Here is a 26,489-nt window from a genome sequence, read left to right on the forward strand (position 1 = left end):
CGAATTGCACTATGACATTCGTCGTGGTCTCTTGCGTTTTATGAGACTGATAATAATGACCTTTTAATGTGGCATGAAGACAACCAGACATAATATTTTAATCTAGTTGTCAAACAAATTACTTCAAAAAGTAGGCTGTGCATGTTCTTCCATTCCAAAATAAGCCCCGCATCCAAACTGCATTTATACTCTTGCCATTTGATGAATGGAAATGGACATCTGTTACAAAACACTAAACCATGCGCCTAATGACATTCAGCCTGAAAAGTCGGGACACTGAAATGGGGCTGAAAGTGTCCTGGGAAAATGGGATGGTCACCCTAACACTCACGGTCAATTTACTAGACTAGGCCACAGTGTGTATTACCATGAACTTCAAATAGGCCTAGCGGTAGCCAGTCATGTAGTGCTAAAAAATAGGTAGGTAACTCTGAAAAATGACCTTCAATGCATTTTTATGAAAAAGATGGGTAAAAGGCATTACCTTCCACTAGGCCTACACCACTGCCGGTAGTCAACCCTCTCAGCCGAGGCAATTTTACCCACATGACCACACGCAGAACATGTGGCCTACATTCAATGTAATACATGAGTTGAATCAAAACATGTTTTACACCCTAGTTCATGAGTTAATGCTTGGTGTCTTCACAGATCCTGTGAAATAAAACACTACCTTTCTTTCCTTACATTAATTACATTTATGACAGTGTTAGGCTATTTATCATTGTTAAGCATTTAACAATTGAATTAGAACATTGAACTTAAACCCAGTAAGAGAATCCTGGATCGTGGAGATCTCTGAAGATGCACTGTAAGTGCAACTATGCCTATGTAACAGTTCATGATGTTTCACTGTGGAAACAGTTCTCTTGGGCACACAAATCCAAAATAATGTAGGCCTATGCCATTACAAAATCGAAAGCTTCTAACCGAATGTTAAGCTCTTCTAACTGAAATAGTCACCTTATAGGCCTATTGTCATTTAATAATAAAGCAAAATAAATGGTTGACTACTCCTAGGTACAGAGAACACCAGTACCGGCGTGCAACTGAAAAGCAAAGCAATGAGCACCCTAAAACAGTTGACTGACTAAAGCAAAATGTCTGTCCTTGTCTGTCCTATTAATATTCTGTATTATTTCATGTTTTGTGTGGACCCCATGAAGAGTAGCTGCTGCTTTTGCAACAGCTAATGGGATCCTTAATCAAATACCCAATGGATAAGTGTAATGCGTTAGAATAAAGGCATATGCTATTTTATCAAGGATGCATGGCATACAAATGGAGAAAATGAGGAAGTACAAAGTAACATCTATATGTAAAGGAGCTTAGCTGAGGCCTAAAGTCAGCACTACTGAGTGGACAGTGCCGTCACAGAAATAAATGGTTTAAACAAGGGATGTCAAACTCATTCCATGGAGGGCCTAGTGTCTGCAAGTTTTTGATTTTTCCTTTCAATCAAGCCCTAGACAACCAGGTGTGTGGAGTTCCTTACTTATTAGTGACCTTAATTCATCAATCAAGTACAAAGGTGTAGCAAAAGCACGCGGCCACTCGGCCCTCTGTGGAATAAGTTTGTCACCTGTAGTTTAAACCATGACATAGATGTGGGTGTGTTTGTTTCATTAGGATGCTTTTATTTCCATATTTATCACAGTAAAACATATTTACCACTACATTTTAGACAAATAGGATAATTACTAAATTAGCATTATTTAAAGCTCCCCCCTCAAGTTGGAATGTTTTGGATTTAGGGGAGCTAACGTCTCATTCAGGGGATCTGAGTCCCCCCTGGCTCCCCCCATAATTAGATATGTTTTGTCTTTCTTGTCTCGGCAATTGCAGAGAAAAGCAACTATCTCCTCCCTAACCTCACATGGCCTGCTCTCTTAAGAGGTTTATTACCTTTGCTTAGCCATTGAACGTCCTAATGTAAAAGTAGACTAGATCATGATGCTCAGCAGACTACGAAACAAGCGATGTTGCAGGCTAGATGATGATTGGATAAAGTTCATGAAATCCATAACTCCATGGTGTCAATTTACCGCTGAGTTAAGCGCAAAGCACACGGGTGTATCAGGTCCCCCCTAGCTCACATGGCCTATCTGACAGATCTCTTAAGCTTGTCCCTGATAAAATATGCTAGGTGAGCTTTCAGACCGCTTTGAGACCGTCTCAGGCTGTTGGACAATGTTGAAATGAGCAGCAAAGGGGGCGGCAGGTAGCCTAGTGGTTAGAGCATTGGACTATTAACCGAAAGGTTGTAAGATCGAATCCCCGAGCGGACAAGGTAAAAATCTGTAGTTCTGTCCCTGAACAAGGCAGTTAACCACTGTTCCTAGGCCATCATTGAAATAAGAATTTGTTCTTAAAACTGACTTGCCTAGTAAAATTAAGTTCATTTGATGGTATATAGATAGGAATAAACAATAAATTATGTTGCTATGAATGAAGGCTTCCCCAGGATGTTGCATTATTGAAATTCAGAGTCAAAATCTACATTAAGCATAGTTTTAACATCCTTGAGGTGCAGGGTGTTGTGGTAGGCGTTGGCCAGAGACTTCCGGTGCAGAGCCTACAGGTTTTAGACACGCTGAGCATCCAGAAAACGTATCTCGTAAGAGGGCTCGAGCTTCCCGATCGTGCTGAGGGAGAGAGGGCAAAGAAGTTGCGTTTTCAATGGACATATGATGGAAGACAACGGCACAGGCTTTTGGTGCTGCCTTCTGTCCACATTCAGTACATGTTTTAGGCAGCTCCTCTACTCCCATTGTTGGATTACAAAACCCATTTTCAAATGACAATTTCTGATTATAATTGGACAAAGAGCCTCTTCCCCTACTCTTGGGTAAAGTCAATCCGATTTGAACGACCCTTTACCGAAATTCAAACCCCTTTGTCTTCGTCCTCTATGTTCCATACAGAACTACGAGGAGGCCTTGTGCTACATTGGGAGACTTCCCTTCGAGCAGTCAGAGAGCAACATGAAGCGCTACGGCAAGACCCTGATCCACCACGTCCCCGACGGCACCACGCTGCACCTCAAGGGCCTGTGTACCGACTACCAACCCAGCTGGGACACCACATACAGAGACTTGAGATCCTTTCCCTAATTAAAATGGGTTTACCAATTTAGTCTAAGACCAGTAATTCAGCTTATATTGATAAGGATGGTACTATTTATAATGGTTATAATGATATATTGCATATTTCATGGTAATAGTAATAACACTACTCATTGTAGTGGTCAGAACCTGGTGATACCAGGATGCAGGATGGGACATAAACCTAACAACTTCAATGATACATTTTTCTGAACAGGGGAAATATACCATCACCAAATTCACTGAGAATACATTACAGAGGATGAAGACACAATACTCCGAGCCGCAGCTCTATACTGCTTGTCTGACACAAAGAACTGATATTGTATACTCGTTGCTGGTGTGGGGGGGTACGTGGGTGGCTTATGACAATTTATTTAGATTCCTTACTCTTTGTTAGGAAAATGTTTGGTCCAAATCGGATGTTAGATACTATATTTATTGAATATGATATGAACCACACGCATTTCGTTACACAATAACATCTGCTAACCATGTGTATGTGACCAATAAAATTGGATTTGAATCCTTTAAATTAAAATGGCCAATTTGGGTGCAATCAATTAGCTGAATTATTTTGATCTAATTATATTTCAACAAAATAATGTTGCAGAAATGCTAATCTGATCAATTTCTAACTACAGAAATTATTTCAAAACAATCTGAGATGGTGGGTGTCATGGCTTGCTGAAATGACATGGAACTTGTACCTTTATCTCCCAGGCCAATTCAGAGGAGTTCCTCCCTGTGTTTGCTAATAACCCGCAGGAGCTAAGGGCCTTCCTGGAGCACATCATCAAGGTGGAGCCCTTCTTCTCTCAGGGGGTGTACGACATGCTGCTAGTGCTACGGCTGCAGGACTGGGCACATGAACAAGACCCTGAGGTGATGGAAACACACACACACACGTGTACTGTAAACCGCCATGTGTTCACGCAAACAACCTAAACTTGTATAGATATACAAAATGTGCAAAATGTTACAAATGAAATATTAGATGATGTATCTGCAGCCTAAATTACTTTGAATTAAGATTTCAGAATAAACACATTTCCTCAACTTGTTGTGTCACCAGTTCATGTTAAACTATTTATGTGTTTTGTCTTGAGTATCAAACGTTTTATTTTGATCCGGTCTGTCTGTCTGACTGTCTTTCTATTTTCGCTGGCAGAGGAATAAGGTCCTGCAGGGGGCAGCACTGTCCTTGTTGAGGAGAGACAACACCGTATTTGACAAGGCCCTCGTCCTGTGCCAGATGCACAACTTCAAAGATGGGGTCCTGTACCTCTATGAGAAGGGAAAGCTGTGAGTCTTCCTGTCTCTAAACCTTTGCAGTCAGAAACACTTCAAATTCCAATATTTCTGCTTCTCTCTGAAGTGTGCATTCGTTGACTCCACCTCGTGGATTTAAAACCATGGGATTGGTGTAGCCGGATTGTCTACCATTTAACACCCAGATCCAATGCATTAAAATCTGTGATGGAGAGTGAACAAGTGCAGACTATGGGGACTTCATTGGTATGTACTGATATAATTATCAATGATGTCATTTGAATGATGTCATTCTCTCTCTAGGTACCAGCAGATCATGCACTACCACATGCAGAATGAGGAGTACAGCAAAGTGGTGGAGGCCTGCTCCCAGCGCTACGGTGACCAGGAAGTGTGCCTGTGGGAGCAGGCGCTGGGCTACTTTGCCCGCAAAGAGGAGAACTGCAAGGCCTACATCAGCCAAGTCCTGCAGTACATCGACCAGAACAATCTGATGCCTCCCTTATTGGGTAAGCTGGTGGCCATTTTTCTCCGTTTTTCTCCTTCTCTGTAGATGAAGAATCTGGGGCTTTCTGTAGAGATTTCCCTAGTAGTCACTGTCTGAATTCTTTCAGACCTCACCAACTTAAAAGAAACTCAAGTGTTCTTTGCAGTTTTCTGCCTCCACTTCCTTCCTGTTATTGAATGTCTCACAAGCTAGAGTGTTTCTGTTCTGTTTTGACCGCGTGGCTAACCTCAAATCAATATATGAAAAACGAGTACTGATTTATTTCTGTCATATGCGTACATTCATGATAAACGTGCCAGTTGCTGGGTTACGTAATCTATAGGGCTTTATAAGTTAATAGGAAAAGTCATCGGAGCATTATAACAGAGTTTGAGAATTTTATTGGGCACTGTTGCTAAGTTTTGTGTGTATGTATGTGCTTGTGTGCTTGTCTATGCACGTGTTGGTCCACAGTGGTGCAGACGCTGGCACACAACTCCACGGCCACGCCGTCAGTCATCAAGGACTACCTCATCAACAAGCTGCAGAGGGAGACACAGCAGATCGAGGATGACGAGCGCAAGATCCGCCAGTACCGTGAGGAGACGGCCCACCTCCGCACCGAGATCCAGGAGCTCAGAAGCAGGTGAGGGAGAGGAAAATCATAGCCAAAGTCCAGTCCAAAAACAAACCCTATCCCCTAGAGCTGGGTCATGTTCACAACTGGAGTTTCCTCCAGAGTACATCCAGTTCTTTGACATCTATGTGGAGTGAAGGCTAAGGGCAGTTTTAGTCCTCCGCACTAAGATACACAAGCACATTCTAAATTTGTTTGATGGCTGAACTTCGAAGCAAATTTAACTACATTCTGGATGTGTTTTTAGTACTGTATTTTTAAAGCTTGAATTAACCTCCCAAAGACCATTTATTGAAACTATACTGACTTCGAAAGTATTTTTTTGTTTCTCTCACCACCTCTTTTCTCACAAGTGCAAAGATTTTTCAGAAGACCAAATGCAGCATGTGTAACAGCCCCCTCGAGCTGTCCTCTGTTCACTTCCTGTGCAGTCATTCTTTCCACCAGCACGGCTTTGAAAGCTATGCAGAGAGCGAGGTAGAGTGTTCCACTTGTACACCGGAAAACCGCAAGGTCATGGAAATGCTGCATGCCCATGGAAATGCTGCATGCCCAGGACCAGAAGCGAGACCTACACGACCACTTCACCAGACAGGTGGAACACACACACATTTAAATACTTAAATGTTTAACTATTTAAATCACCAATCAAATGTACATTAAACATTTCAAAGGTCTCTGTATGCAGGGCACTCAAGGGTATAGAAAGCACCTCCTTCTCCAAACAGCTAGGCTGTCCACGACAGCTGAAACAGTACAGTACCTAGCCAACTGCTTTGCCGTAATCTGGAGGCCACGCACTGCAAGCCTGTGTACATGGCCGAGACTGTCAAATATCAGCGGCACCAGCTTGCACCTACACCTGAGGTTGTCCAAGCATGCCATGAGGGGCTGGTATTTAAGAAGCTTGTCGGCAAAGGCCTGCTCCATGTTTTTGTATTTGGCACATAGGAAAAAACTTCATCAACAACATCTAACCAGCGTCCTCTTACACAAGAATGTTTATGGATTTGTGCTGTTGGTGAGACTACCTGTCTCACCTCGCTGGCTATCAGGTTGACAAGGCGGTCATGTCTAGCAATGTACAAATCATTGTATGGACAGCAATCATTCACAACATGGGCAGTGGACTCCATTACATTTGACTTCTGTAGAAAACATGGTTTGCAGGGTCCCAGAGTGCTAGATTATACACTATGGTGGAAAATTGCAAGGTTATGTTATAATACCTTTATTGCATCAAATGGTTGTTTTTATGCAACAGATAGAGTATTCTTATAACTATTGTGTGTGTGTTCTACTGAGGATGGGCCTCTGGGAGATAACACTGACAGGAGATTTAAGATGTCTTTTGGGTGATAAAACCTAGAGACCACATTCCAGAGTATGAGTTAATGTTTCTGTTCTATATGGCACCAGGGAGAGATGACCCCAGGGCCAGACCCTGGTCTGTACACAAAGATGACTGTTTTTACAGCAGATACTGTCTGCTGTGAATTATATCAAATCAAAATGTATTTGTCACGTGCGCCGAATACAACAGGTGTAGACCTTACAGTGAAATGCTTACTTACAGGCACTAACCAATGGTGCGGGGAAAAAAGGTATATGTGTGTGTGTGTGTGTGTGTGTGTGTGTGTGTGTGTGTGTAGGTAAGTAAAGAAATTAAACAACAGTAAAAATACATTTGAAAAAAGAGTAGCAAGCTATATCCAGACACCTGTTAGTCAGGCTTATTGAGGTAGTATGTACATGTAGGTATCGTTAAAGTGACTATGCATATATGATGAACAGAGAGTAGCAGAAGCGTAAAAAGAGGGGTTGGCGGGTGGTGGGACACAATGCACCATAGCCAATGTGCGGGAGCACTGGCTGGTCAGGCCATTTAGGTAGTATGTAAATGAATGTATAGTAAAAGTGACTATGCATATAAGATAAACAGAGAGTAGCAGCAGCGTAAAAGAAGGGCTGGGGGGGCACACAATGCAAATAGTCCGGGTAACCATTTGATTACCTGTTCAGGAGTCTTATGGCTTGGGGGTAAAAACTGTTGAGAAGCCTTTTTGTCCTAGACTTGGCACTCCGGTACCACTTGCCATGCGGTAGTAGAGAGAACAGTCTATGACTGGGGTGGCTGGGGTCTTTGACAATTTTTAGGGCCTTCCTCTGACACCGCCTGGTGTAGAAGTCCTGGATGGCAGGCAGCTTTTCCCCAGTGATGTACTGGGCCGTACGCACTACCCTCTGAAGTGCCTTGTGGTCGGAGGCCAAGCAATTGCCGTACCAGGCAGTGATGCAACCGGTCAGGATGCTCTTGATGTTGCAGTTGTAGAACCTTTTGAGGATCTCAGGACCCATGCCAAATCTTTTTAGTTTCCTGAGGGGGAATAGGCTTTGTCGTGCCCTCTTCACGACTGTCTTGGTGTGTTTGGACCATTCTAGTTTGTTGTTGATGTGGACACCAAGGAGCTTGAAGCTCTCAACCTGCTCCACGACAGCCCCGTCGATGAGAATGGGGGCATGCTCGGTGCTCCTTTTCCTGTAGTCCACAATCATTTCCTTAGTCTTGGTTACATTGAGGGATACATTGTTATTCTGGCACCACCCGGCCAGGTCTCTGACCTCCTCCCTACAGGCTGTCTCGTCGTTGTCGGTGATCAGGCCTACCACTGTTGTGTCGTCGGCAAACTTAATGATGGTGTTGGAGTCGTGCCTGGCCATGCAGTCGTGGGTGAACAGGGAGTACAGGAGGGGACTGAGCATGCACCCCTGGGGGGCTCCAGTGTTGAGGATCAGCGTGGCAGATATGTTGCTACCTACCCTCACAACCTGGGGGCGGCCTGTCAGGAAGTCCATGATCCAGTTGCAGAGGGAGGTGTTTAGTCCCAGGATCCTTAGCTTGGTGATGAGCTTTGAGGGTACTATGGTGTTGAACGCTGAGCTGTAGTCAATGAACAGCATTCTGACATAGGTGTTCCTTTTGTCCAGGTGGGAAAGGGCAGTGTGGAGTGCAATAGAGATTGTATCATCTGTGGATCCGTTTGGGCGGTATGCAAATTGGAGTGGGTCTAGGGTTTCTGGGATAATGGTGTTGATGTGAGCCATTACCAGCCTTTCAAAGCACTTCATGGCTATGGACGTGAGTGCTACGGGTCTGTAGTCATTTAGGCAGGTTGCCTTTGTGTTCTTGGGCACAGGGACAATGGTGGTCTGCTTGAAGCATGTTGGTATTACAGACTCAATCAGGGACATGTTGAAAATGTAAGTGAAGACACCTGCCAGTTGGTCAGCACAGGCCCGGAGCACACGTCCTGGTAATCTGTCTGACCCCGCAGCCTTATGTATGTTGACCTGTTTAAAGGTCTTACTCACGTCGGCTACGGAGAGCGTCATCACACAGTTGTCCGGAACAGCTGATGCTCTCATGCATGCCTCAGTGTTGCTTGCCTCGAAGCGAGCATAGAAGTTATTTAGCTTGCCTGGTAGGCTCGTGTCACTGGGCAGCTCGCGGCTGTGCTTCCCTTTGTAGTCTGTAATAGTTTGCAAGCCCTGCCACATCCGACGAGCGTCGGAGCCAGTGTAGTATGATTCAATCTTAGTCCTGTATTGAGTCTTTGCCTGTTTGATGGTTCGTCGCAGGGCATAGCGGGATTTCTTTTAAGCTTCCAGGTTAGAGTCACACACCTTGAAAGCGGCAGCTCTGGCCTTTAGCTCAGTGCGAATGTTGCCTGTAATCCATGGCTTCTGGTTGGGGTATGTACGTACAATCACTGTGGCAAACTATTTATGGGTGTTAAGAGTCATAAAACCGTCCCAACTTCCACTCTCTCCTCTCTTTTTATTTTTTATTTAACATGTATTTAATTGGCAAGTCAGTTAAGAACAAATTTCTTATTTACAATGACGGCCTACCAAAATGCCTCCTACGGGACGGGGTATTAAAAATAAAAATAAATTAAATAAAAATATTACACAGTACATAACGAGAGACCTAAGACAACAACATAGCATGGCAGCAACACATGACAACACAGCATGGTAGCAACATGACAACAACATAAAGACTCTGTAATTACTGTAATTATTATTACTAATTGCTGTAATTACTGCCAAAAGTGTTTACTTAACTAATCAAGATATTAATCAATCGTATTATAGTGAATTCAGGGGGTAGTTCTGACCAAGACTCAAGTCATATCCAGTGACTGTCAAGTCAACACCTTAACTGTTACACCAAGGGGTCTGAACGACATGACAAGGTCATCAGAAAGAAAAGAGGACCAAGGTACTCTTAATATAATTAATTAAAATGCCTTTATTTGTATGGCATTGTTCAATGGAAACAAAGTGTTAAACTCTGACACGTTTTGGCTGCCTGGCATTCGTCAGGGAGTACAAAGATATGATAACACAATGTCCGCTTGACAAGGTCGCTACATTACCTCCTTACTTCGGGAGAGAGTGTCCCCACGCTTCTCTATACCAAGTCCCTAACATGTACATACCACTCCAATGGCCGCCCTTGCTCCATCACACTTCTGACACCAGTGTAACGAAATGGTGACAGTCTTAACAATGGAACTCTAGTAGGCTCTTTGGTATCACTTGCACTTTTATTAATTTTTTATTTAACTAGGAAAGGCAGTTAATAACAAATTCTTATTTACAGTGATGGCCTACCCGGGCTAAACCCTAACCCGGATGATGCTGGGCCAAATGTGCGCCCCCCTGTGGGACTCCCAATCAAGGCCGTTTGTGATACAGCCTGGAATCGAACCAGGGTCTGTAGTGATGCCTCTAGCACTGCGATGCAGTGCCTTATGGTGTCAAAGAGGTTGGCTGATGTTTTACATGCCCGTAATCAATTGTGACATTTGTTCATTTTTTTGCATGGTTTGTAACGTTTTTTAATACTTATTTTGTACATAATGTTGCTGCTACCATCCCTTATGACCACATTTTTTTTCTGGAAATCAGAACTGGGATTACTCACCACGGACTGGAAGAAGCTTTTTCCTTTAACAAGTCGGACGAGAAAGATATACTACTCTCCCGGGAACAGGCCCAGATCCACGTCATTTGCATGAAGAAAAGACGGAGAAAAAAGGACGCAGATCAGGCTGCCTTTTAAGAATCTGTAGGCGAGCGAATAAACTCCTACTGCCATCCGTTCTACCTGCTAACATGCAATCATTGGAAATAAAATGGATGACCTATGATTATCCTACCCAAAAGGACATTAAGAACTGTAATATCCTATGGTTCACAGAGTCGTGGATGAACGATGACACGGACAATATAGAGCTGGAGGGATTTTCAATGCATCGGCAGAACAGTGAAGCTACACCTGATAAGATGAGGGGTGGGGAGTGTGTGTATTTTTGTCAATAATAGCTGGTGCGCGATGTCTAATATTAAAGAAGTCTTGAGGTATTGCTCGCCTGAGTACCTTATGATAAGCTGTAGACCACACTATATAACAAGAGAGTTCTCATCTCTATTATTCGTAGCCATCTATTTACCACCACAGACTGATGCTGGCACTAAGACCGCACTCAACCAACACTATAAGGCCATAAGCAAACAAGAAAATGCTCACCCAGAAACGGGGGGCTGGGGACTTTAATGCAGGCAAACTTAAATCAGTTTTACCACAATTTTACCAGCATGTCACATGTGCAACCAAAAAAACTCTAGACCACCTTTACTCCACACACAGAGATACATACAAAGCTCTCTCCCGCCCTCCATTTGGCAAATCTGACCATCATTCTATTCTCCTGATTCCTGCTTACAAGCAAAAGCTAAAGCAGGAAGTACCATTGACTCGCTCAATACGGAAGTGGTCAGATGGCGCGGATGCTACGCTACAGGACTGCTATCACAGACTGGAATATGTTCCGGAATTCCTCCAATGGCATTGAGGAGTATACAACCTCAGTCATCGGCTTCATCAATAAGTGCATCGACGACGTCGTCCCCACAGTGTCTGTACGTATTTATCCCAACCAGAAGCCATGGATTACAGGCAACATCCGCATCAAGCTAAAGGCTAGAGCTGCCACTTTCAAGGAGCGGGACACTAATCTGGTCACCTATAAGAAATATCGATATGCCCTCAGACGAACCATCAAACAGGCAAAGCGTCAATACAGGATTAAGATTGAATCCTACTACGTTCGGCGGATGTGGCAGGGCTTGAAAACTGTTACGGACTACAAAGGGAAACCCAGACGCAAGCTGCCCAGTGACACAAGCCTACCAGATGAGCTAAATGCCATTTGTGCTCGCTTCGAGGCAAGCATCACTGAAGCATGCACGAGAGCACCAGCTGTTCTGGATGACTGTGTGATAACGCTCTCGGTAGCTGATGTGAGCAAGACCTTTAAACAGGTCAACAATCACAAAGTCGCGGGGCCAGATGGATTACCAGGACGTGTACTCAAACTGCGTGGACCAACTGGCAAGCTTCTTTACTGACATTTTCAACCTCTCCCTGACTGAGTCTGTAATACCTACATGTTTCAAGCAGACCACCATAGTCCCTGTGCCCAAGGAAGCGAAGGTAACCTGCCTAAATGATTACCGCCCCGTAGCAATCACGTCGGTAGCCATGAAGTGCTTTCAAAGGCTGGTCATGGCTCACATCAACAGCATCCTGCTGGATACCCTAGACCCACTCCAATTCGCATACTGCCCCAACAGATCCACAGATGACGCAATCTCAATCGCACTCCACACTGCCCTTTCTCACCTGGACAAAAGGAACACCTATGTGAGAATGCTGTTCATTGACTACAGCTCAGTGTTCAACACCATAGTGCCCACGAAGCTTATCACTAAGCTAAGGACCCTGGGACTAAACACCTCCCTCTGCAACTGGTCCTGGGCTTCCTGACGGGCCACCCCCAGGTGGTAAGGGTAGGAAACAACACGTCTACCACGCTGATCCTCAACACTGGGGCCCCTTAGGGATGTGTACTTAGTCCCCTCCTGTATTCCCTGTTCACCCACGACTGCGTGGCCAAACACGATTCAAACACCATCATTCAGTTTTCTTAACAGTGGTAGGCCTGATCACCGACAACGATGTGACAGCCTTTTGGGAGGAGGTCAGAGAACTGGCAGTGTGGTGCCAGGACAACAACCTCTCTCTCAATGACAGCAAAACAAAGGAGTTGATTGCTGACTACAGGAAAAGGCGGGCCGAACTAGCCCCCATTAACATCAACGGGGCTGTAGCGAAGCATTTCGAGAGTTTCAAGTTCCTTGGTGTCCACATCACCAACGATCTATCGTGGTCCTAACACACCAAGACAGTTATGAAGAGGGCACGACAAAACCTTTTCCCACTCTGGAGGCTGAAAAGATTTGGCATGGGTCCCTAGATCCTCAAAAAGTTACACAGCTACACATTCGAGAGCATCCTGACCGGTTGCATCACCGCCTGGTATGGCAACTGCTCGTCATCTGCCAATAAGGCGCTACAGAGGGTAGTGCATACGACCCAGTACATCACTGGGGACAAGCTTCCTGCAATCCAGGACTTATATAATGCCCATAAAATTGTCAGACTCCAGTCACCCAAGTTTGCACGGCAAGCGGTACCGGAGTGCCAAGTCTGAGACCAAAAGGCTCCTTAACAGCTTCTACCCCCAAGCCATAAGACTGCTGAACAATTAATCAAATGGCCACCGGACTATTACATTGACCCCCCCCCCCCCCCCCCCCCCCTTTTTATTCTTTTTTTTACTTTAGTTTGGTAAATATTTTCTTTACTCGTCTTGAACTGCACTGTTGGTTAAGGGCTTGTATGTAAGAATTTCATTTTCCTTTTCTTTTTGTTATGTCTGTTTTGTGTTTTCACCTGGTTTCATTTTGGTTAATTAGGGGGGGGGGGGGTTGTTTTCGTGTACTGTTAGTTTGGGTTGCGTTTTTCACTAGTTCTTGTTTTACAGGTGGTTTTTCCCTGGACTGTGTCTGGGTGGGTTTCATGGCTACTGCTGTAGTCAGGTGTCCTGTGATTTTTGAGTTGGTTTATTAAACGCCCTTTTCATTCTGAACTTGTTTCTCCAGCGCCTGACTCTACACCCACATCTCCTTGGGGAGTTTTGACATATCATGGAGTCAGCAGGAGCTGACGTGCCCACCCCGTCTATGGAGGAGCGTGTGCAACAACATATTACACTGTTTGGGGACAGCTATGGATCAGGTGTTGGTGAGGGACCATTACCTAGAGTTCACCCGCCGCTTCCGGGCGGTGTTCGATCACCCATCCGAGGGCAGAGCGGCGGGTGAACGGCTGTTTCACTTAAGGCAGGAGACGAGGAGTGCACAGGATTTCGAGCAGGAGTTCCGGACCCTGGCCGCTGGTGCGGGATGAAATGACAGGGCCCTGGTGGACCATTATAGGTGTAGCCTGCGGGAGGACGTCCGCAGGGAGCTAGCCTGTCGTGACACTACTCTCACTCTGGACCAGCTAATAGACATGTCCATCAGGCTGGACAACTTGCTGGCTGCTCGCGGGCGTTCTGATCAGGGTCTGTTCGTTCCACCCCCCAGCGCTCCTGCTCCGACACCCATGGAGGTAGGGGGTGCTGCTGCTAGGGCCACCGGAGGAGGAGCCTCCTCCTGCACCAGTTGTGGTCGGAGAGGACACACTGCTGACCGGTGCTGGAGGAGCTCGTCTGGGAGTCGAGAGGGCAGGCAGAGCATGACTCGAACACCTCAGGTGAGTCAGCACCTAGCTCACCCAGAGCCCCCTGTTGGTCATATGTATGTGTTGATTTCCTTTCCTGATTTTCCCCCTCATTCCCAGCATAAGGCGCTAGTCGATTCAGGCGCAGCAGGGAGTTTTATGGACCGCGGTTAGGGATTCCCTTGGTTCAGATAGACCAACCCTTCCCCGTGCACGCCCTAGATAGTCAACCGTTAGAGTCAGGGCTGATCAGGGAGGCCACGGTTCCACTGGACATGGTAACGCAGGGGGGTCATGAGGAGCGGATTAGTCTCTTCCTCAGTGATTCTACTGCATTTCCAGTGGTGCTGGGTATTCCCTGGTTGGCTTATTACAATCTTAAAATTTCGTGGAAACGGGGGGCTCGGGTTGGTCAGAGGAGTGCTCAGGTAGGTGTGTGGGAGTTTCCATCGGTGCAACGACGGTGGAGAGTCCCCAAGTCTCCACCATGCGCATTTCCCCCCAATATGTCGATTTGGCAATTGCCTTCTGTAAAAAGAGAGCGACCCAATTACCACCACATCGACGAGGGGATTGTGCGATAAACCTGTTTTGTGTTTTCACCTGGTTTCATTTTGGTTAATTAGGGGGGGTATTTATCTCAACATTTCCTTTGGGTTGCGTTTTTAGCTAGTTCATGTTTTACAGGTGTTTTTTCCCTGGACTGTGTCTGAGTGGGTTTCATGACTAGATGACTCAGGTGTCCTGTGATTTTTTAACTGGTTTATTAAACACCCTTTTCATTCTGAACTTGTTTCTCCTGCCCCTGACTCCACATCTCCTTGACAATCTACGGCTTCTTAGACTTGCTTTCAATGAGAATTAAATATCTTTTACACCATTTCTATTTTAATTTGGTCAGGTCTCCCCAAAAATTACATATTAAAGTTTTAAGAGTATGACAACCAAGCAGAGCTAACCCAAGGCCATGCCTGCAACAAGCCACACCTCCAGATCCTCTAGTAGGCTGTCCCCGCTAAAATATTTAGTTTGTTTTATTTTTCAATAATTTGTTGTTAGAGTTTTGCTTCCACTTTGAAATTAGAGTATTTTGTCTAGATTGTTGACCAAAAATGACAATTAAATCCATTTGAATCACACTTGAACAAGAAAATGTGGAAAAAGTTGAGGGGTGTGAATACATTCTGTACACACTGTATCGCTGCTTTAAAAAGTGTGATGCGTCTTGCTGTATTCAGAAGCCAATTCCAATCTCTCTGTGGTTTGTGGGTGGAAGAAGCACATCATGCATCTTTTTTGAGCTAGCTCTCATGTGTATGACAGTTTAACCTTTGATCGGTCTGGCAAGCTATGGCATGATGGTAAACTGGCTGATTTTTAAGAGAAATTCCACAGAAAAACTGTTATTCTCAAGATGTCCCCTCCAACTGGTTATTCTCCTATTGACCTTGAGCACCACAACACATTCAGGTAAGTTACTTTGCTTGAAAAAATTGGGCTGTGTCTAATTTGAAAAATACAGAAGGCAGTGATTTTTGTTGATCAAATTGTTTTATGTAGATTATTATAATGGGTAAATCTCAATCATCAGCATTTGGTCCCCTTTTTCTGTCTTAAAACATTTGGCAACTCATCCTATCAGTCTGTCCGTTTATTGGGTATTGGTGAACATGTAATTCATTACATTGTATTTGCTTTTCTGTAATCCTTAAGAGTATTGACGATATAAGTAACATAAAATAAAAAATCTGCATCGAAATCCGTGAGTTTAAAGTAGAGGAAGGTGGAAGGTGACTGAGCTACAGCAGTGTTTGTCAGACCATGAGAAATTCCGAAAATCAGTCTTCTCACGAAAACGTCTATGGCATCCGAATGGTTTGGCCTACGAAGTAATCGGGGTTAACAATGTGTCAAAAAACCACACATATTTCCTGAGCTTTCTTATATCTCCTAGATATAGGACAGACACTTCAGAACCTTATTCTTCATGATTCATTATTTTACTGTCTCCTTTGCCATTTATGTGTTATTAAATACATTTCTATAGTAGTAAAGGCCAAATTAAATATTTTATCAAATCATTTGAAATATTTTTTTTTAAACCTAAAGGGGTTCAAAAATGTATAAATCAATACATCAAATTGCTAAATGGTATGATCATCTTAAAACAATTCCATATATTAGCTACGTAGAACTTGCCCCACCCCTCAACGGCTTAGACTTTTAGAGGTTCTGCATATAAACTCTGATTCACTAGGTCTATGATATGAGTTGAGGTTTAAACTAAATGGCACTGCATCGCTTCATACAGCATGGCAAAGTATATTGGCCATTTTTTTCATATATTTCAAGGGTTGTGTACTGTAGAGTTCAAAAGGTACTCATACTCCAAGCCATGAAAAATAAATAACCCAAGGAGGGCGAGATGCAAAAATAATTAATTTAATGCATGCTCGAAATAATACAACAAGTGAAAGTGCAAAGTACATGGATTCAATTAATGATATTATTTTTGCATCTTGCCCTCCTTGGGTTATTTATTTTCTATGGTTTTGAGTGTGAGTACCTTTTGAACTCTACAGATATTTTCTTTTCCACGCACCAGTCGCATTTCATTCTAGCCTGAGCGCAAACCCTCATACTGGCTTTCTAAGGATGGTGTAGCTACTACCATATTTTCTGTCTAACAAATAACACCCCATTACATTAATTAATTGTAGGACACTGAGTTTTTACTGTAAAAGACACACAAAAAATCTAATTTTATCAGTCACATGCGCCGAATACAACAGGTGTAGACCTTACAGTGAAATGCTTACTTACAAGCTTCTAACCAACAATGCAGTTAAATAAAATACAGATAAGAATAAGAGATAAAAGTAATTAAAGAGCAGCAGTGAAATAACAATAGCGAGACTATATACAGGGGGGTACCGATACAGAGTCAATGCGCGGGGGGCACTGGTTATTTGAGGTAGTATGTACATGTAGGTTGAGTTATTAAAGTGACTATGCATAGATAACAACAGAGTAGCAGTGGTGTAAGGGGGGGGGGCACTGCATATAGTCTGGGTAGCCATTTGATTAGGTGTTCAGGAGTATTATGGCTTGGGGGAAGAAGCTGTTTGGAAGCCTCTTGGACCTAGACTTGGCACTCCGGTACCGCTTGCCATGCGGTAAAAGAGAGAACAGTCTATGACTAGAGTGGCTGGACTCTTTGACCATTTTTAGGGCCTTCCTCTGACACCGCCTGGTATAGAGAGAATCTGGTACTTACAGGTATCCAAGAGAAAGAAGGAGAGGTTCCTGACTCTGTAGTTAGAGAGTTCCTCCTTACAGCGCTTCAGATTCCAACCAAAACTATCGACAAATTCCAACTCGAACGTGTACACTCCTTCATACAGAGAGGGCAGAGGTATGAATACCCAATCGTTGCAAAATGTGCTTTCCTTAAGATAAAATAATGGTTAAAAGCCTGGGTGAAAGACTTGCTTGCACGAAAATAGGCACGCATGACCAGTTCCCGAAGGAAATTCCAGAACGGCGTAAATTTTGTTTCCAACTGTCAAGGAAAATAGATTCAAGGGAAACGCGTAACTCTCGTCGCGGATAAACTGTATATTGATAACCAGTTGTTCAGAGACACAAAGACTACTCCATGGCTATTTTCAAAATTACAAAGTTCTCATAAAGGAGGCAAATAAGGAAACACACAATTCTAGCCCGGTTATGGATTGTAATAATACAACAAATATAGCTTTTCTATCTATCTTCAAATATAACTAATTGGAACACTAAAGCACTAATTCAACATGGTGGAGATAAAAACTCAGTAAACAGAAGGCACAGTATGTATGGATGGATGGTGTGGTGTGTGTTTTTTGGTGTTTGGGAAAGTGTGGCGTTGAGTGAGAAAGGAAATGGTTGCATTTCCCAGAACCAATGTATTGCTGTGAGCAGGGGTTGTGAGGGAGCTTTCAATGTTGTTCAGATGAGGGACATACATTTTATAATGAATTATACATCATATTTATTTATTGTCCTATCATGGGATCCCGGTGGGCTGCCCGCACCCAGGCAGTGGCAGTGCTGGCAACACTAGCTGCAGTAACCCATGGGGAGGGGGTCACACATTCAGACATTCAGAGAGGGGGAATATTATTGTGGCCCTGGTGGCACAAAATCAAAGGTCTGACTGCACAGAGATGCTTGGGAATATGGTCAGTACGGGGGACCATGTTGTGGGTGTTTCATGTGAAGGGGGTATATCTGATCTCCATCATCTGGGACATCACAATGGTAAATCAAATGCCCATTTCTTTTTGCACAGTTTTACAGGCCTTCTCATACAGCTGCAACTGAATATGCGTTCGTAAATCAAGACCTTTCTTGAGTTGGGCTCTGGGATGGTGCAAATGTTGAGAATCTGAGTCTATGGTTGTTGTGTGGGAAAGGGGTTGAGTGTGTGTGGGTGTGTGTGTGTATCCCACAACTGTTGCGAGGGAGTAAAAGATGTTAGGGACAATATAGGATGATTCAAAATAATTGTTTGCTAATATAATAATTGCTTGCCATAATGTAATTTTGGTAATGGCGAGACTGGTCAGAGGTAAAAATCCTTACCATAAATTGCCAACATTACTACAAATATCAATAGCTAATTTTGGAAAATAAGAAACAGGATTTAAAAAATATATATACAGTTGAAGTCGGAAGTTTACATACACCTTAGCCAAATACATTTAAATTCAGTTTTTCACAATTCCTGACATTTAACCCTAGTAAAAATTCCCTGTCTTAGGTCTGTTAGGATCACCACTTTATTTTAAGAATGTGAAATGTCAGAATAATAGGAGTGTGATTTGTTTAAGCTTTTATTTTTTTCATCACATTCCCAGTGGGTCAGAAGTTTACATACACTAATTTGTATTTGGTAGCATTGCCTTTAAATTGTTGAACTTGGGTCAAACATTTTGGGTAGCCTTCCACAAGCTTCCCACAATAAGTTGGGTGAATTTTGTCCCATTCCTCCTGACAGAGCTGGTGTAACGGAGTCAGGTTTGTATGCCTCCTTGCTCACACATGCTTTTTCTGTTCTGCCCACACATTTTCTATAGGATTGAGGCCAGGGCTTTGTGATGGCCACTCCAATACCTTGACTTTGTTATCCTTCAGCCATTTTGCCACAACTTTGGAAGTATGCTTGGGGTAATTGTCCATTTGGAAGACCCATTTGCGACAAAACTTTAACTTCCTGAGTGATGTCTAGATGTTGCTTCAATATATCCACATAATTTTCCTACCTCATGATGCCATCTATTTTGTGAAGTGCACCATTCCTCCTGCAGCAAAGCACCCCCACAACATGATACTGCCACCCCCGTGCTTCACGGTTGGGATGGTGTTCTTCAACTTGCAAGCCTCCCTCTTTTTTTCTCTAAACATAACAATAGTCATTATGGCCAAACAGTTCTATTTTTGTTTCATCAGACCAGAGGACATTTCTCCAAAAAGTACGATCTTTGTCCCCATGTGCAGTTGCAAACCGTAGTCTGGCTTTTTGATGGTGGTTTTGGAGCAGTGGCTTCTTCCTTGCTGAGCGGCCTTTCAGGTTATGTCGATATAGGACTCATTTTACTGAGGATATACAGTGGGGCAAAAAAGTATTTAGTCAGCCACCAATTGTGCAAGTTCTCCCACTTAAAAAAATGAGAGAGGCCTGTAATTTTCTTCATAGGTACACTTCAACTATGACAGACAAAATGAGAAGAAAAATAATCCAGAAAATCACATTATAGGATTTTTTATGAATTTATTTGCAAATTATGGTGGAAAATAAGTATTTGGTCAATAACAAAAGTTTTACACGGACGATACATTGGAGGTAATATAAGACAAGTACTGGAAACAATAGAATACTATGAAATATCAGGGACACCAGGCCATGTTTTCATAGCTGATTTTGAAAAGGCTTTTGATAAAGTACGACTGGAGTTTATTTATAAATGCCTAGAATATTTCAATTTTGGAGAATCTCTTATACAATGGGTTCAAGTTATGCATAGGTCACCCTAGGTGTAAAATAGTAAGTAATGGCTACATCTCAGAAAGTTTTAAACTGTCAAGAGGAGTAAAACAAGGTTGTCCACTATTGGCATATCTATTTATTATTGCCATCGAAATGTTAGCTGTTAAAATTAGATCCAACAATAATATTAAGGGATTAGAAATCCGTGGCTTAAAAACAAAGCTGTCATTTTACACTGATTCATGTATTCTTTTTAAACCACAATCTGAATCCCTCCACAGTCTCATAGAGGATCTAGATACTTTTGCTAACCTCTCTGGATTAAAACCAAATTATGATAAGTGTAGTATATTATGTATTGGATCACAAAAAATGCCCCTTTTACATTACCGTGTAGTTTGCCAATTAAATGTTCTGACGGGGATGTGGACATACTCTGTATACAAATCCCGAAAGAAAGAAATGATCTTACTCCAATATATTTTTTAAAAAAGTTAGCAAAAATAGATCTTGCTACCATGAAAAGGAAAATACCTGTCTATTTGTGGAAAAATCACCCTGATCTTTAGTCATATCACAGTTGACCTAATTGCTTATGGTTTTTCCTACACCTAGTGACCTGCTTTTTAAACTATATGAACAAAAAATATTCAAATTTTATTTGGAATGGCAAGCCAGACAAAATTAAAAGGGCCTAATTATACACTGCTCAAAAAAATATAGGGAACACTTAAACAACACAATGTAACTCCAAGTCAATCACACTTCTGTGAAATCAAACTGTCCACTTAGGAAGCAACACTGATTGACAATAAATTTCACATGCTGTTGTGCAAATGGAATAGACAACAGGTGGAAATTATAGGCAATTAGCAAGACACCCCCAACACCCCCAGGTGGTGACCACTTCTCAGTTCCTATGCTTCCTGGCTGATGTTTTGGTCACTTTTGAATGCTGGCGATGCTTTCACTCTAGTGGTAGCATGAGACGGAGTCTACAACCCACACAAGTGGCTCAGGTAGTGCAGCTCATCCAGGATGGCACATCAATGCGAGCTGTGGCAAGAAGGTTTGCTGTGTCTGTCAGCGTAGTGTCCAGAGCATGGAGGCGCTACCAGGAGACAGGCCAGTACATCAGGAGACGTGGAGGAGGGCAACAACCCAGCAGCAGGACCGCTACCTCCGCCTTTGTGCAAGGAGGAGCAGGAGGAGCACTGCCAGATCCCTGCAAAATGACCTCAAGCAGGCCACAAATGTGCATGTGTCTGCTCAAACGGTCAGAAACAGACTCCATGAGGGTGGTATGAGGGCCCGACGTCCACAGGTGGGGGTTGTGCTTACAGCCCAACACCGTACAGGACGTTTTTCATTTGCCAGAGAACACCAAGATTGGCAAATTCGCCACTGGCGCCCTGTGCTCTTCACAGATGAAAGCAGGTTCACACTGAGCACATGTGACAGACGTGACAATCTGGAGACTCAGTGGAGAACGTTCTGCTGCCTGCAACATCCTCCAGCATGACCGGTTTGGCGGTGGGTCAGTCATGGTGTGGGGTTGCATTTCTTTGGGGGGCCGCACAGCCCTCCATGTGCTCGCCAGAGGTAGCCTGACTGCCATTAGGTACCGAGATGAGATCCTCAGACCCCTTGTGAGACCATATGTGTGCGGTTGGCCCTGGGTTCCTCCTAATGCAAGACAATACTAGACCTCACGTGGCTGGAGTGTGTCAGTAGCTCCTGCAAGAGGAAGGCATTGATGCTATGGACTGGCCCGCCCGTTCCCCAGACTCTCGCTCCATCCACCAATGCCACGTTGCACAATAGACTGTCCAGGAGTTGGCGGATGCTTTAGTCCAGGTCTGGGAGGAGATCCCTCAGGAGACCATCCGCCACCTCATCAGGAGCATGCCCAGGCGTTGTAGGGAGGTCATACAAGCACGTGGAGGCCACACACACTACTGAGCCTCATTTTGACTTGTTTTAAGGACATTACATCAAAGTTGGATCAGCCTGTAGTGTGGTTTTCCACTTTAATTTTGAGTGTGACTCCAAATCCAGACCTCCATGGGTTGATAAATTTGATTCAAGAATGGCCCTTTCCCTTTATTCAGATTACAACTGCTCACTTTCGGTTGTTTGAAAACAAAATAATCTCCAAAATATCGTTATTTTTTAAACAAGCTTTAGAAAGTTCGTTGCAATTTCAGTATAATCCACCTGAAGAGACAGAACAAATAATACAACAAATATTGTGGTTAAACTCAAATATACTAATTAATTTAAAAAAAACATTTTTTGAGAACATTATAAAAAAAGGAACATTTTGTAAATTAATTTAACACACCTGCTCCCCATTCACACCTGAGACCTTAACACTAACGAGTCACATGACACCGGGGAGGGAAAATGGCTAATTGGGCCCAATTTGTACATTTTCACTTAGGGGTGTTCTCACTTTTGTGGCCAGTGGTTTAGACATTAATGGCTGTGTGTTGACTTATTTTGAGGGGACAGCAAATTTACACTGTTATACAAGCTGTACACTCACTATTTTACATTGTAGCAAAGTGTCATTTCTTCAGTATTGTTACATGAAAAGATATACTCAAATATTTACAAAAATGTGAGGGGTGTACTCACTTTTGTGATATACTGTATATTTACCCCCGATATATATGGGGGATTGGAAATGATGCTGACAATTATATTGATGGAAGCAACAATCTTTCCACAATATTAAAGCTGATCCACCCCTAAAAAACTTCTTTTTTTTAAAGACAAAGGTTAGGTGAATTGAGTTAAGTTTAGAACAAGGGTTAGAGTTTGCAAAAATGCTACAGTTGTCCCCGACATGACCAGAACATGCACATTTTGGATTGCTAGACTATAGCGGATTATGCACTCCCATCCTTCCCGACAAACCTCCCCAAGGTTGTTTCTGTCTCAAGTAACTAGACCATTAGTAGGTATCATACTTCTTGGAGGTGCTCAGAAATATGTAAAGTAGATTTTGTATTGCTCTATAGCTAGGCTGTGCTAACATGGCCATGATGTAAATCTCTCACTCTTCCTCTCTCTTACAGGCAGGCCTGAAGTCCCAGGAGAAGGTATATGGGCTATATTAAACAAACCCATACAGTTTTCTGGATCCAGTATACCTTTGAAACTAATCAAAACAGTGGAATGGCGTCACAAAAGTGGAAACTCCCAGACATTCTGTCTTCTCCATAAAATGGATGGGAACATCACCAACATATTCCCTGCATGCAATGGCACTGCACACTTCCTTTCCCACAATAAAACCTTTGTTCTATACTCAGTGAGGGCAGAGGATGAAGGTGTCTATGAAGAAAGAGTGATTTATAAGAATAACACTATGGTCTCATTAAATATATCACTGTCAATCATTTGTAAGTACAGCATATGACCCTAACCCATTTTTATCTGTCTGTCTTTCTACACAGTAATGCCAACTGTGCTTCAGATTAAGTGGAAATCCATACATAGATATATGGAAATCACTAATAGATAAATCCAAGATTGTATTCATGGGGAGCACATGTCCATAGAATAGAAGTCACAAAAGTTTGCCAGAGTAAAAAAAGTCAGACACATTACCTATTGGATTCAAATTCAGATTCACAACTGATGAATGTTTTGGTCTCTTTAGCTCCTCCCTCCACCCTGCACATCAGCGTAAACTTATCCCACCCGCTGCTAACAATGACCTGTGAGGTCAAGGGGTCAAACCTCTCCTATTGTTGGCTGAAGGATGACCAGCCCTTCCTCACGGATTCCAGATTGTTATTGGGTGAGAGAAACCAAACCTTACAGGTGAACAACCTGACCAAGGCTGACTGTGGGAAATACACCTGCTTGGTGGCCAACAAGGCAGGCCTGTCACGGGGCCACTTCCAACTCACAGGTGAGAGCAACATAAAAATATCCCCTAAACTTAACCTTTGCATATGTCCATCATAGGAACATACTGGCAGTGTTCCAAGCTGACCACGTTGCAGTCGCCTGCCAGATCTTACAATGCCTAGATAGGTGTTACACATGTCAGCCAACCACATTGTTTGATATAGCAATCTGATGCCTGACTGCGAAGTCGATGGTGGTGCACGCAGCCATTGGTTGATACGTGCAACCCAACTGCAATATAGTCGGTCTGGAACATAACCTAAACATAACCCTAAACTGAAACCAAACCTCTGTCCAGCAAAGGAACAAAATTACACATAATAATAATTCATATTGTCATTACTAATTGTGGATGATCAGTATCCAAATGCCAGTTTGTTCTAAATGATCTGTTCTATTTGTGGGCAGATAACCAATCCTCTGTGTGTAAGGATGGAATTGTCCGAGCCACACTGCCGATAGGCCAGAGAGAAGTTCTAATCATGGTAATATTGGGCATCTGCATATTCGGCCTGCTCATCATCATTGCCTGCATCAGGAGATATCACCAGGGTAAATAGTGTCATTTACCGCAGTAATTAAAAGTCTGTTTAGTAATGGCTGTTATGGTGGTTTCATGAAATTAAAAACAATATTTCTGTTTTTTGGCAAGGTAGAAATACGGAAGCATCTGGCAGGTATGGTTTTAGTCCCTTTCTCAAGATCGTTTGGTAACACTTTACTAAGCCTGCACATATAATCCTTTTATAATATGTAATATGAGCCATTATAATGTCATACAAATAGGCTTATAATGTGATGTCTATGTATCTATCTAAAATGGCTCTTTATTAATCAGGGTCATGCATTTTATGACAATTTATTGTACAATGTATTATACCTGAAGTGTTATCCATTGTTTTTATACTTCTATACACACTATGGATAAAAGACCATCCATTCTGTTATTTCATTTTCCTGTCATATTGTATTTGGACAGGACTTTGCAACAAGGAGCAGCATCCTGTCAGAAACAGGAGAGGTACAAACAGCATAACTTAAAGAAAGCATCTGTTTTAGGAATGATCGAATATCATCACTATATTATACTACTATTGTAATAATGGCAAAATAAAAAATGCAGAATTAATTAAGGGCTAAATTGTTTTTAGGAAGGAGAGACAGAGACACCCCTGTGTCCGAAAATCATGTGTATGATGAGATTGGAGATGAAGAGGTAAAAAAAATACAATAACATTAACAAAGGGTTATTACTTGGTCACTCAATTAAGCAGTGTGGACCATTGTTAAAATGCCTTAGCTCAGTGCATTCTTGCGTATGTGTGTCATCTCTAGGAGCAGCTTGAACAAGAGGTGGTGATCCCATTGCCATGCGTCTACACAGACTTCCTTCCAAACAGAAAACAAGCAGAGCCCCTAAAGGACTTTGGGTACTCCACCATTGGGCCAGCTAGCCTAAGCGGAGTCGCAGTGATCGAGGCAAGCGAACAAGGTCTTGAATGTAGGTTCCAAGTGGAGACAGCGTAGCATACTAAAAATATCGAATAAAATTGTATTTGTCACATGCGCCGAATACAATAGGTGTAGACTTTACCATGGGATGCTTAGTTACGAGCCCTTTCCCAACAATGCAGAGTTAAAAACGTAAGAAAAATCTGCTAAAAAAAGTAAATAGTAACAAAATAAAGACTATATTTTATTTATTTTTATTTCAACTTTATTTAACCAGGTAGGCTAGTTGAGAACAAGTTCTCATTTACAACTGCGACCTGTGACGACCCTCCCACTCTGTCTGCCGTATTCTCTCTTTGTTCTTGTTTCCTTATAAGGATGCTGGTGGGCGGAGTTGGGAGGGTCGTCAGCTACATGGGAAACACCTGGGCCCGGTGTCTCCCAGGATAAATACACCACTTCCCCATTCATGGAAGAGACTCTCTCCATGCAGATACTTTGATAGTTTTTGTTGTGTTTCTAGCACCTTTCAACACCCTGCATTATCACATTCATGCATGCAAAACACTCACTTACACTACTGATTACTGATTACACACACCATTGTATATTTTCCTTAGTTGCTTTATTTAATAAATATATATTTTGTTACTCCTTATCTCCACGTTGTCTCCCTTTTGTTACGGGCTTTGAGCCGGTTCGTGACAGACCTGACCAAGATAAAGCATAGCAGTGTGAACAGACAACAACACAGAGTTACACATGGAGTAAACAATAAACAAGTCAATAACACAGTAGAAAATGGTCTATATATATTGTGTGCAAAAGGCATGAGGAGGTAGGCAAATAATTACAATTTAGCAGATTAACACTGGAGTGATAAATGA

The 26,489-nt window shown here is 42.9% G+C and overlaps 1 protein-coding gene across 1 annotated transcript; it reads left to right on the forward strand.

The window, feature by feature from the left end:
* Nucleotides 1-1,290: 1,290 nt before the first annotated feature.
* LOC109873411 (vacuolar protein sorting-associated protein 11 homolog) lies at nucleotides 1,291-24,702 on the forward strand. The gene is made up of 10 exons (XM_031807679.1): nucleotides 1,291-1,305; nucleotides 2,925-3,054; nucleotides 3,802-3,989; nucleotides 4,276-4,409; nucleotides 4,680-4,885; nucleotides 5,338-5,509; nucleotides 13,577-14,231; nucleotides 23,310-23,636; nucleotides 23,897-24,151; nucleotides 24,559-24,702. The coding sequence occupies exons 1-7, from the start codon at nucleotides 1,291-1,293 to the stop codon at nucleotides 13,581-13,583; spliced, it is 852 nt and encodes a 283-aa protein (XP_031663539.1). The 3' UTR covers nucleotides 13,584-14,231; nucleotides 23,310-23,636; nucleotides 23,897-24,151; nucleotides 24,559-24,702.
* Nucleotides 24,703-26,489: the final 1,787 nt, after the last annotated feature.

This window comes from Oncorhynchus kisutch, linkage group LG28 (genome assembly GCF_002021735.2).
Source record: "Oncorhynchus kisutch isolate 150728-3 linkage group LG28, Okis_V2, whole genome shotgun sequence".
Lineage (NCBI taxonomy): Eukaryota > Metazoa > Chordata > Actinopteri > Salmoniformes > Salmonidae > Oncorhynchus > Oncorhynchus kisutch.